We start from the raw sequence: 12,381 nt of genomic DNA, 5'->3' as shown, positions 1-12,381 counted from the left end.
GAACTTTCAACAGAGGAATCCATAATGGCTGAAAGACACTCAAGGAAATGCTCAACATCCTTAGCCATCAGAAATGCAAATCAAAACAACTCTGAGAATCCATCTTACACCTGTAAGAATGACCAAGATCAAAAACACTGATGACAGTTTACGTTGGAGAGAATGTGGGATAAAGGGAACATTCCTGCATTGCTGGTGGGAGTAAAAACTGGTATATCCCCTTTGGATATCAGTATCGCAATTTCTCAGAAAATTAAGAAACAAACTTCCTCAAGACCCAACAATACCACTTTTAGGTATATATCCAAGGGATGCTCAATCATACCACAAGGACATGTGCTCAGCTATGTTCATAGCAGCATTGTTGTTTATAGCTAGAACCTGGAAACAATCTTAATGTCCCTCATGTGAAGAATGGATAAGGAAAATGTGGTACATTTACACAATAAATTCTTATTTAAAAAAAATTACATTTATGTGTGTATGTGTGAGAGAGAAACACACACACACAGAGAAAGAGAAACAGAGAGAAAAACAGAGAGGGGGGTTATGTTTAGTCCCAGGGACAGAACTCCTGTTGTTAGGCTTAGAGGAAAGTGCCCTAACCAGTTGAGCCAAAGGTTGTATTTTTATTACCATAAAGAGCCAGGATCTAATTTAAATTTCTTTGACTAAAAGTCAAATGTTCACTAGACACAAAGCTTCTGGACTACATCCCTCCAGCAAAAAGAACCGTGGTTCTGCATCCATTTAGCTTTTTGAAAATTTGTTTTCTGGTATGGCCACTGCTTGTTTGTTTGTTTTTGTGTGTATTTATTCGTTTGTTTTTTGAGATGAAGGCTTTTGATGTAACCTGGGCTGGCCTTGAACTATTGATCTTCTTGCTTGACTCTCCAGAGTGGTCCAGGCATGTGTTCACACACCCAACTGATTTAGCTGTTTGGAAATTATGTTTGGTGTTCTGGGTTTTCTGGCAGAAAAAAAAAAACAGTGGAGGACAAGGTGGAAGGTAGCTCTGACCCAGAGTCTGGAACACTCCACCAGCAAGCCTGGAGTGAGTGCCCCCACTCAGAGCCTCCACTTCAAAGGATCTCCCTGCTGTGTCTCTGACATTATCAAAACAGAGAGCTGTGAACACCATCTGCTCTCAACAAATGTTGTTTCCCCATGGGAACCTCTGTAACTCGAAATGACCAAGCCATTGATGTCAGGTTTGAGGAAGGAAATGTACAAGATGAGGCTGGGACAACTTAAGAGCAGGAAACTCGCCAAGGCTTCTGAGGTCACTTCCAAAGGATTCTGGAACAAACTTGAAACAACTTTCACAGAGCGTTTAGGAAGATCTGAGCTTCGACATGAAAAATAATGGCCATCAGTTAAAACATAGGAATTATAAGAGTTTAAAAGAAAAAAGTCTAATTGGAAGATTATGGGGAATGCAATCATTCTTTTGAAAATGAATAAATAAAAGGAAAGAGGTGAGCATTTGTTCAGAGTGAGTTATACCTCAGGATAAGAAAACACAGGATGAGGAACGACTGAAATAACATATCACAATTTTGCAACGTTCTAATGAATCATCTGCCTACGTGTGGATAGCCACTAAGCCCTCTAGCAACTCAGAAAGAGATGTCAACCATCACTGGCCTCTTGATGGGAAAGTATCACCTAATGGCTATTCTTGACCACACGCAAATACACAAAAGCCAAACCTTAATCTGATGAAATAATACCTTTTCCCTTTCTTGTTTTTGCTAATAAGGAAAACTGGGACCCCACACATTACAAGCCCACATTTTATCATTGAGCTACTTCCCAGCCCCCTGATACATTGTCTTAAACTAGTAGAGCAGATAATTTTGCATAATGTTTACTTATAATGTTATTTCCCAAACTTGAGTAATGTGGGGCCTTTTAAAGAATTATAATTCTGGGGCTGGAGAGATGGCTCAGTGGGATAAGAGGACTGGAAGTTCTTCCAGAGGACCTGTGTTCAATTCCCAGCACCCACATGGCAGCTCACAACTGTCTGTAGCTCTAGTTCCAGAGGATCTGATACCTTCATACCAATGCACATAAAATAAAGTTAAATAAATTATATATAAAAAAGAACTATAATTCTTACAGACCAGTAGTAACTAGAATTATTTTTATTATGTGACTATAAGCATACAACAAGATGTGAACATTTTATATCTACTGCAATATACATTTAAAGATTTATATGTGTGTATATGCCACGTGCGTGCAGGTGCCCAAGAAGGCCAGAAGAAGGCATCAGAACTCCTGATATTAGATCACAGCTGGTTGGCAATCACCCAACTTGGGGTAATGGGAACTGAACTTAAGTCCTCTAAAAAAGCAGCAAAACCAATGGACCGTCTTTCCAGTTCCTAAACCCACTGTACAGTTACATGTCCATATAAACAAAGCAACTAAGTAAAGGAAATTCAATGTAATAATAACATTGATTCAAAGAGAGGGAAGACATTTGCTGAAAGGAAGTTGTTGTTTAGCAAGAAGAACAGTGCTGACTGCTGAGGGAGGTGTTCTGTGGGCTCCCTGACCCTTAGAGCCTTGAGATTGAGAAGGTTCTCCATCCTGCAGTGTGTTATGACTCACTTGTTCTTTCCATGGAGACAGCTTCCTGTTAACTTTGTGGTCCTGAGATGGTCAGCATGAACATGAACTGCAAAGGTTACATTTCAGCTATAAACTGGATTCAGGCCCATGCCAATTACCCAGAGTGGTGAGTCGCAGCTGTATCTTCATTTTGGTATTCACATTAAAATATCAGTGAATTAGGCCAGTGGCATATTAGCCATTAAGTCTGGGGACCTGAGATTAACTCCTGGAATTCATAGTGTGGAAGTAAAGAGCCAGCTCCTAAAAGTGAACAGGGAAACACTGTCTCCATTGATAACAAAGGAACTAATAATAATCCCTACTGAATAGGGAATTTGTGAGAATTATATGACAATAATGTATGTAGTGTTAAACTTAAACTCCATATTGAGGAACAAGCTTGCAAAACCAGTACTTTGGAGACTGAGACAAGGGGGAATCACAACGTTAGTGCTAGCCAGGATTGTACGAGGAGTCCCTGTCTCAGAAAAGCAAAAAGAGCAGCTGGAGAGATGACTCAGTGGTTAAGAACTTTTGGTGCTATTCGAGAATCCAGAGTTTTGTTCCCAGCACTTGCATTCAGCTTACAACTGTCTGTAACTACAGCCCCAAAGGATTTCATGCCCTCTTCTGGCCTCAGTGGGCACCTGCACTCACATACATACACACACACACACACACACACACACACACACACACACACACACACACAAAAGCATTAACCTTCATGCCTGATTAGAGAACATTAGCTCTTATTGTGTTGATAACTAGCAGGAGGGATATTGAAACATTTGTTGGGCACATTAAGACCACAAAAAAGAAATAGTTAATAGGAAATGGGATGGTGGGAGAAGACTATTGCGAGACAGGACATCTGATGGCCTTTTTTTTTTTAAATATGTAGAACAACAAATTGTTAAATCATGGAAGTAGGTTCAGTAAGGTGTGAACTGTCAGTCTAAGCTGACTAGATTGATGCCAGACTGAAAGCACGAAGAAATGAATAAGAATGAAACACAAGGTTGATATAGATATGAATAATTTGTATTGGTGTGGATTTTGCTTTATTGATAGAGTTTTAAGGTCAATTTTGTTATATGTATATGCATATTTCTGCTATTTGATTAAGATACTGTGATTATGTAGTTCACTTAAAATGTAAGCCTGTTAATAGATAATCATAATAGTCAAGTTTGTGGTCATGTTAGTTAAGATTTTCTAGATGTGCATAGATATATTTTAGATAGGCATTCTTCATATCTTTCAAAGATTATAGAATATGGCATTTTAAATGTTTTAATAACTTAGGACTTTTCATGACAATGAGACACTCTGCTCCTGGCAGCACCAATCTACTTCAAGAAGAAGATGGGCATCGAAGAGGATCCTTATGGAGTTTGATAGCCATTTGGGCAAGAAACTGTTCTTGCCTGGACTATTGCATAAACTGGACACAGAGAACCCACAGAGAGAGGACTACTGAACTTGCCTATAGGTGAGAAGATCTTTCGGGGTTCCTGATTCATGAAAGAATCTGTGAGACATTCTGCAGGACACAACAGATAGTGACTGAACTGACTTTGAAATGTCCTGCTTCATGGAAATGTCTGCTGGAAACTATGGGCCTGTAGGCCGAAGATAGATGCCCCAACAGTACAGAGGAACTTTGGGTGACTGTCCAGGCAGCAAAATGTCTCTGTCATTTCTAGAGTTTTGGATTTCTTGTTTACTTAGGTAATATTATATTCTTCTGGAGTCTTTGATAAACTTGAAGAATGGTTAGTTATAGTTTTCCATTGTTATGATAAAAGATAAGGTAGATATAAATATTGCAACTGTAATTCTTGCTTAATAACTGTTTTGTTATATGTAATTTTGCTATGTTAAAGTTAAAGCCTTCCTTTTTTTGTTTAAACAGAAAAAGGGGAAGTGATGGAGGAAGGCCATTGGCTAATTAAATAAAGAAGCTGCTTGCCCTGATAGGTTAAAACATAGGTGGGAGGAAGAGGAAGTGAGGTCAGACTTGATAGTTCTCCTCTCAGGGGCAGATGCCTCAGAGAGACACGATGCTCCACTCTTGCGGGCAGAGGCAAGAGCTCTGCTCTCTGAGGCACACGAGATGAAGCTCCGACCCAGGATGGACGTAGGCTAGAATCTTCCTGGTAAGCGCACCTTGGGGTGCGACAAACATGATTGGAAATGGGTTAGTCCAGGTGTGAGAGTTAGCTGAGAAAAGGCTAGATAGAAACGGCCAAGCAGTGATTAAATGAATACAGTGTCTGTGTAATTATTTCGGGCAAAGCTAGCCGTGATGGCTGCCGGGTGGCGGGAAGCAACCCACTGCTCGTATTACTACACAAGGTCACCCTGTGGTGACAATGCACTGAAAGAGGTGATAAAGGAGCAAGCAAACAAGATGGTACTAGTAACACAAATGAGATTCTAGAAGACATGGCTGCCTATGACTCAGTCAGAGAGAAGAGAGGTGGGGAGGGAGGGTGTGAGATGGAGAGAGATGGAGAGAGAGAGGAGAGGGTAAGAGAAAGAAAGAGAGAAAAAGAGAGGGAAAGGAAGAGGGAGAGGAGGCCTTCTATTGTAAGGGATGAAGATGGTTCACTCTTAGCAAAATATGGTGGCTGGTGTGAGGAGCATGTGAACAGACGCAATGATGTAAGTGTCTGGAGGGTAGTCCAGAGATAAAACTCTAAAGAAAGGAATATAGTGCAATACCATGAACGTAAGGTAATGACAAAAAGGGAAGTATAAAGCCACGACCCAGAATGAGTCAGAGAGAAGCTTCCAGATACAGTAGCGATGGACCTTCTCCGCCCGATCCTGAAGCATGAACTGCCCAACCTCTTCTCAGCTGATCAAAAATCCCACCGAGCAACCCAAAAGAAGAAGACATCTGAGCCCAATCACTGCGTCATGACAGGTATACGGGGTAGTTGATGTCCTTTGTGACAACAGTACGTCGGGCCCTACTGGTGTGTGTGTGTGTGTGTGTGTGTGTGTGTGTGTGTGTGTTGATTTAATGTTAAATAAATGAATTAACCACACTCGTGTATGGAAACCCAATTCCTCCCTCTCTACTGAGAGGTAAGCGCTTGTGAGAGTTGGTTTAAAGCAAGCCCCCATCAGTCACTGCTTGCCTCAAGGAGCAGTAATTAAGTATGCTCTGTTTTTGAGCCCTGTTGGAAGTCAGTTGAAAGGAATGTGTAAGACTGAATTTACAGGATTTGAAGGTTATAAGGTCATATCTCTTCTGAATTGTCTCTTTCGCAGTTCAATTCTGAAAAAAGACCCCTCCATGGAATCTAAATATCATGATCCCAAACTCTGGTTCAAATAACGATAATGGATCCATGGTCCATTGTCTAACTTATAATTTGATCAGTAGTGATATGCTTCATGGCTGACTATTCAGAAACAAATCCCACTTATTTCTTGCTTTAATAGTATGAAAACTGAGTTTTTGTACACCTTTGAGGACACCATAAATAGAAAAAATAAAAAATATTTAGAAAAAAAGTAAACAGCAAATCACAAAATGATAATTAGAAAGTGCTTAGTTCTCAAATACTATCCCTTTAAAGATTGGGCATAATCTTTAGTAGAGATAATTCTAAAGCAAGATTTCATTTTTTAAAGCTTCATTTTTATTTTATGTGTTTGAATGTCTTGCCTGCATATGCCTGTGTAGCTTGTGCATGCATTGCCCACACTGGCCAGAAGAGGGCCTCAGATCCCCTTGGAACTGGAGTGGCAGAGCCACCAGGTAAGTGCTGAGAATTGAAACCTGGTTCTCTGTAAGTGCAGTCAGGGCTCTTAAGCCCTGAGCTGTCTCTCCTGTAGCTCCTTTTTCTTTTTTTTGAGACAAGGTCTCATGTAATACATGCTGGCCTCAAATTCACTATGTAGCCAAGGATGGCCTTCAACTCCTGGTCCTTCAGCCAAAGCTTCCCAAGTGCTAGGATTATAAGTATGCACTAAAGCATTCTTCTTAATGTTATCTTATTTTTTTAATAAAAGGTCTCACATTATAGAACATGCTGGTCTTGAACCCCTGTCTCATTTTCTCCCGTGCTGGGATTATAGTCATGAGCACTAGGCCCAGTATAAAACTTTATCTTTTAAAGTATTGTTTACACAGACTCATTTTTTTCTTTTCCTTTTAGGCTTATCATTGCTTATTGTTTCTTTGTAGATAATTTTCTTTATAACCTGTTTTTTAATCCACATATTGACTAAAAGTCTTAAACTTTTTAAACTTTTTCTTTTCTTCTCTATCTCTTTCTCTTTTCCTTTTTCTTTCCTTTTTTTGGCAGGGGAGTTTTAAGACAAAGTTTTTTGTTCTGGCTGTCATGGAACTCACTCTGTAGACCAGACTGGCCTCAAACTCACAGAGACCTGCTTACCTCTACCTCCTGAGTGCTAAATTATGTGCCATCACTGCCCAGCGTAAATTTCTTTTTTGAGGGCTTAGTATGCTCCGGAGGATGGCCTCAAACTCATGGGAAAAAAGTGATGCCCCTGCCTCAGTATGTCAAGCAACTGAGATTATACGCATGTGTTCCTGTGCCCAGGTGTTTTTTGTTACTGTTGTGGCTTGGTTTGTTTGTTTGCTTTTGAGACAAAGTTCCTTGTGTAGGCCAGATAGGCCTCAAACTTGAGCCCTTGCCTCAGCCTTCCTGGGTGTGCAGTACTATGCCTGGCTCTGTAGCTGTTTGGATAGAAGTATCACTATAATTGAGTTGAATATTAAGTGGGTTGATGGCGGTCTGAGTTTCTAGATTTTTACTTCTAAGGGACTTCTCTAAAGTGTGAACCAAAATTTCACAAGTGCTCTGTCTTTCCAGCACCGCTCCCTTAAGGTGTGAAGGCAAAAGATTAGATTGTAACTCACTGGGTTGATTTATTCATATATTTAACCACAGTCAGCAGCATGTAGTTGTTTTCCTCTAAGAGGCCCAGTTTCCAAAACACAACCTTCAAAATATCTTTCTTCTTCACAAGGCTCTTTGTGTTCGGTTAGCCTTTGATTTTTGCCAGCAATTCTGTTACTTGTCATCTGAACAGGACCCTGGCCGAGAACGGACTCTGTCTGTCTGTTTTCGTGACATGCTGAGTCACCAGCGAACCCCAAAGCGTTAAGGAAATGCACAAAACATCTTTCTATATGGCTACCTTCTAATCCAGAACTGTGTAACAAAAACAGACGCAAAGGAATATAGAGCCACACTTGTTTTCATGGAAGAGGTCAGTATTCCCTACCGCTTGGCAAGGATCCTGTAACTGCTTTTGGAAAACATGAATCTTGGGTACTAGTTTTCAGTGACTCTTAACAGAACAGTTTTATGGTGGTGCAAATTAGTGGGTTTGGGAATGCAGGTCAATATAGTGAGTAATTAGAGTTCCCAGATCTAAGAAAACTGTCTTTCCCCTTTGCTCTTTAAAAGGCCCCTTTTCAGTTCCTGAGAAAAGTATTTGCTTACTTCTCCCTAGTGGTTTGGAATACTCCTATGCTGTCTTTACTGTAAGGACATTATGTCAGCACAGTACCTCAAGATCACTCTCTGCAGTCACAGTCTTCTCGTTAAAAAGCAGATTTTTGCTCCTGCTTGATTAACAGAATGACCCACTTAAGTTTTTCTTCAAAGAGCACTTTGTGCGGGATGAGGTCACTGGGGACAAGATGCTTTTTTTCCCCTGATTTCGAGGTCATTGGGGACAAGATGCTTTTATCCCTGATTTTAGTGTTCCATAAACACACCTTCAACATTTTACAACATTGTACAACAATGGGCTTATTCATCGCATGCATCACCCGTTTTCTTTATTTCTTTCCCAACCCATTTTCTCCCCTTTCTTTCTTTTGTGGCACTAGGAATGAAATCCAGGACATTGCAAACATGAGGCGACCGTTACCATTGATGTTCACCAGTTCCTGAGAACTGTTGAAGGGACATTTTGATTTTACATATTATTTTAGTTACAAGAAAAATGAGTAAGATGGGATTATGCTAAATAACTAAATTAAAAATGCTTATGCCGAATAATTAAATCAAAGAGTAGTTTATTAAAAAAGAATCAAAACAGAAACTCTAAGTACCAGTGTGTACATTGTACACATTTAAATGACTCACAAGAATGAAGTTTTGTTTTTCATAAAAAGTAAGATCACACCAACTTGTTGTTCATCAAAAGATGTTCAAAAACTCTGCCTCCAAACCACATACATGACTGCCATTTAAAACAGACTGCTTTTCAAACATGCAACAACGCCACTGGTAATAAAGCTTTGGAATGGGTGCTCACGCTATTATTTCACTACGAACAAGATAGAAAGCAAGGTAAGTTGAGAATTTATTCTAAAGTATAATGGAGGTTGTCGTCATCTGCACCAGTACTCCTCACTCCTCTGCTGCCATTTTCAGCAAGTACTCTTTGTCGATCTTGAAGAGCCTCCATCCCTCTTCACTGGACAGGTCAGAAGCACCTCTTCGTTTGTAGAAGTTGATAGATGGTTCATTCCACTCTGCAACCAAGAAGTGCATACTGCTGCAGCGACACTTCATGGCAACCTGGAATGAGAGGGAAAACGTAAGCCCAGTGACGTTTCATCCACATTTCATCCGCATGCCAAGAACCAATTTTGATTCATTTGTTCCAGTAACCCAATAACTCTTATAAATTCAGAAGCCTAAATCTAGGACAGTTGAGTATGTTGGGTCACAACTAGAATCCCAGCACTAGGGAGGTGGAGGCGATCTTGAGGCCAGCCAGGGCTACGTAATGACTATCAGGCCAACCTGGGGTATATTAGTGAAATGTTGGTGAACATACCTGGCTTAGATTCTTCAAAATTTCTGATCCTATACCAAAGCCTAAAAGAAAGCAAGACAATTTAAATTAGTCATGTTAAGGTCATAGAGCTCTTATTTCTATTTAAACTGCCTCCAGTCCCAAATTCAAGCATACCTCTGTAATCACTCATCACGAAGAAGTCTTCAAGATACAGTAACTTGCCAATCCATGGATCATAGGTAAAATAGTACATGGCGAAACCAACAATGCTGTGCCCTGTAATAAGAGTATCCCATGAGATACAGAGAAGAAAATCAAACCATTCAAGCTGTATTGGCAGAATCAGAAGCCTATCGTAAGATTTTAAGAAAATACACATGCATGCATCATGGAAACAAGTAGTCATGAACCGGACTGCCTCCTCATGTTTATGCTAGCACAGTGCAGACCAATGATGGACGATTTCTCTGGTCTCAGACATGTATTTGCAAAAAAGCACACATTAGAGCTAGTTGAAGCTAGAATACACCCCTGGGCTGGCTAGTCTGCAGTCTGCTGGGCTCACACTCCAGAAGTGAAAACACTTTCATTACGTGTACCAGAGCAAAAACTGCCACGGCCTTAAACTAAGGACACACATTATTCACACCCTAATGACATACTGGTATGTGGGCTTGGCCAAGGCTGGGTTTTCACAGCGGTTTAAAAGAGGGAGCATGTGTATAGTTTACCGACTCTTGCTTCCTTAAGGTCAGAACACCAGGCCAAAAGAAGAATGTTGACTTTCAGAACATGCCTTCCCACGTGAAAGTTTTCAATTTACTTTCCCCCATTTCTGAGGCAGGAGAAGTAGCAGTAATGAGATACAGGTGTTACGTAACACCCGCACGTACTTCTAAAAGCTAGCTCATCGTGGGGGTGTTCTGATTGCCTTCTAGTCTAAGGAACAGACGCCAGAAGAAAACTGAAGAAAGCATCCACCCAAGCAACTTCCCCTTTTAGCCCTCTTCTGGCCAGTCAACAAGGGTCAGCAAAAAAAGAAATACATTAAATTTTTAAAAAAAAAAAACAATTAAAAATTGACTCCCTCATAAGGAGTGTCAATTCAATTCCAAATGGAAGCAACGGTTGCAAATTCAACTTTCTAGCCAGTTTCCATTTCTTTGCAAACAGACAGGAAGCGAATTAAGTTTCTGATCTACCATGTTTCAAGTGTGTGATAATAGGACCTTACCTCATTTATCATGATCATCTACTTTATTGTGTAAAGGATCTTTTAGTTACCTCCCAGCCCATCCATGTACACAGAAGGGCCATGTACATGGCGAAGCTAGAGACTGTAACCTGAGGATTGGGACAAATTAAAGAAAAAAATGTGATTTAACACAATTACAAAAAAAGGTTAGGTTAGGGTCAAACAAAAACTATTCTTATGAAACTGAATTACAACAAATGACATTATACCTAACTTCGGGTCTCCACAGCACTCTGATACTCGCTTAAACAGCTCTCTTTACCCGCCCTACTATAAAGTTACAGCGTGTACATTTTCTTTTTCCTCAGTCATTTGCACACTGGCTGGCTGTTATTTCTGGCCAGCTTCTCAGTAACTTCCACCCGTGTAGTCACAGGTCCTGCACAGTAGACTCTACGGCTTTGATAACAACACTCGTCCTCTCTGACTTCTGGACAGGGAGAAGGGGTTACCTTCAGGAGTCCAGTGCTCTTTAGGCACTTCCGCAACCAGGCAGTGGTAGAAGGGGTGCTCTCCGAAACCATCCTCTAGGAGATCTGTAAGATGGGGGAAGAGACAGTGTTGAGTTTTGTAGGTGTCAGGTACCAGATAAGCTTATTTCCTCCCTCCCCTCTCCCCACCCCGCGCCACGACTTCGTTACCTTTCTCAGTTAACATTACTTGATCTTCCATGTATTCATATTTAGCCAGTTCCTGGGAATGACACGAATAAAAAGAAAGAACAATGAAAGTCCTGTCCGGCCTGGCCAGCTCACAGAAGGGGAAATGGGGCAGGCGGGTCGCGCAATGACTGGACCTGACCCGGGCTGGGGTAGGCGGGTTGAGTAAAGGGAATTACTGACCCGGCAACATCTCAGAACCAAGAGTGTGGACTACCCGGGGAAATGGAGCTTCCCCCCACCCTGCGCCCTAGAGAGAGTCCGACCTTTTCCCTACCTTGATCAGTCGCAGGATGTCACTGCAGTCCGAGGCAGTGGCTGGACGGATCTTGAATTTGGCCATTTTCGTCTTTTGCTTTTCTTCCCTTTGCGCACCAGGCCCCTGTACTTGAACAGCAGGAGGAGGTGGTTCCTCATTCGTCTCCCGGGAGCGTCCTCTTCTCAGTCAGGCTGGCACCATGACCCGGCGAACCACACTATGTGACAAAAGACCGGCAGACTTTGTTTAGCAGCTGCGTAGCTAAGCTGGGGCGAGACCTCGCCTTTTAAGTCCTCAGAAGCTCCGCCCCGGGGCCGTGAGATGGGAGAGATCCCAACCAGTAAGGCAGCGAGGCCGCAGGAGCACCACCCTCTTCCGGGCTCTCCGGTGACCGCGAAGCCGGGGGGCGCAAAGCGGGAGGGCGGGGCAGGGCGAGGCGCCGGGCTGCTCTCTAGCCTTGCAGGCTCTAGCGGCGCCTCGCGACCCTTCCGGGAAGCCTGAGGGCCCGCGTGTGCCCTAGTAACCTTTGTAAATAGAAAACGAGGGTTGCCTCTGTGACCCCGACATTGCTGAGAAAAGCAAACTCAGAAAGCCTGGCTTTAGGGGATGGCAGAAAGATTAGAGCAGCCATTCTCAAAGTGTGGTTCTGAGGTATAATTTTTTCCTTTTCTCCTTTTGCTGTAATTTTCCACAGGCAGTTCATTGCTATGTAGTGATGTCATCGTGTTCATGACTAAAGGAATGTGTGTGTGTGTGTGTGTGTGTGTGTGTGTGTG

General features: G+C 41.8%; 2 protein-coding genes across 4 annotated transcripts in view; one reads left to right on the top strand and one right to left on the bottom strand.

Annotated features, from left to right (window-relative positions):
* Window positions 1-8,686: 8,686 nt before the first annotated feature.
* Sat1 (spermidine/spermine N1-acetyltransferase 1) lies at window positions 8,687-11,890 on the bottom strand. Its single transcript, XM_005358821.2, has 6 exons — window positions 11,624-11,890; window positions 11,329-11,380; window positions 11,140-11,223; window positions 9,607-9,708; window positions 9,472-9,512; window positions 8,687-9,209 (listed from the first exon to the last, which is right to left on the bottom strand). The coding sequence occupies exons 1-6, from the start codon at window positions 11,687-11,689 to the stop codon at window positions 9,039-9,041; spliced, it is 516 nt and encodes a 171-aa protein (XP_005358878.1). The 5' UTR covers window positions 11,690-11,890; the 3' UTR covers window positions 8,687-9,038.
* A 188-nt stretch (window positions 11,891-12,078) lies between these two features.
* Window positions 12,079-12,381, top strand: part of Acot9 (acyl-CoA thioesterase 9) — an 82,723-nt gene continuing 82,420 nt past the window's right edge. For all 3 annotated transcript variants that reach the window (XM_026784900.1, XM_026784901.1, XM_026784898.1), the window contains exon 1: window positions 12,079-12,256. The gene's annotated coding sequence lies outside the window, so the exon portion shown is untranslated. The remainder of the gene's footprint in view (window positions 12,257-12,381) is intronic.

The sequence above is a fragment of the Microtus ochrogaster genome, chromosome X (assembly GCF_000317375.1).
Source record: "Microtus ochrogaster isolate Prairie Vole_2 chromosome X, MicOch1.0, whole genome shotgun sequence".
Classification (NCBI taxonomy): domain Eukaryota; kingdom Metazoa; phylum Chordata; class Mammalia; order Rodentia; family Cricetidae; genus Microtus; species Microtus ochrogaster.
The sequence above is the reverse complement of the archived record's forward strand: the minus strand, read 5'-3'. Positions and strand labels throughout refer to the sequence as shown.

Bases quoted from the DNA above. Each gene is read 5' to 3' on its own strand.
- Sat1 (XM_005358821.2), bottom strand. From the start codon at position 11,689: ATGGCCAAATTCAAGATCCGTCCAGCCACTGCCTCGGACTGCAGTGAC. The intron at 11,381-11,623 runs GTAGGGAAAAGG...TGTCATTCCCAG, and splicing joins ACATCCTGCGACTGATCAAG to GAACTGGCTAAATATGAATA. The intron at 9,210-9,471 runs GTATGTTCACCA...CTCTCATTCCAG, and splicing joins TTTTGAAGAATCTAAGCCAG to GTTGCCATGAAGTGTCGCTG.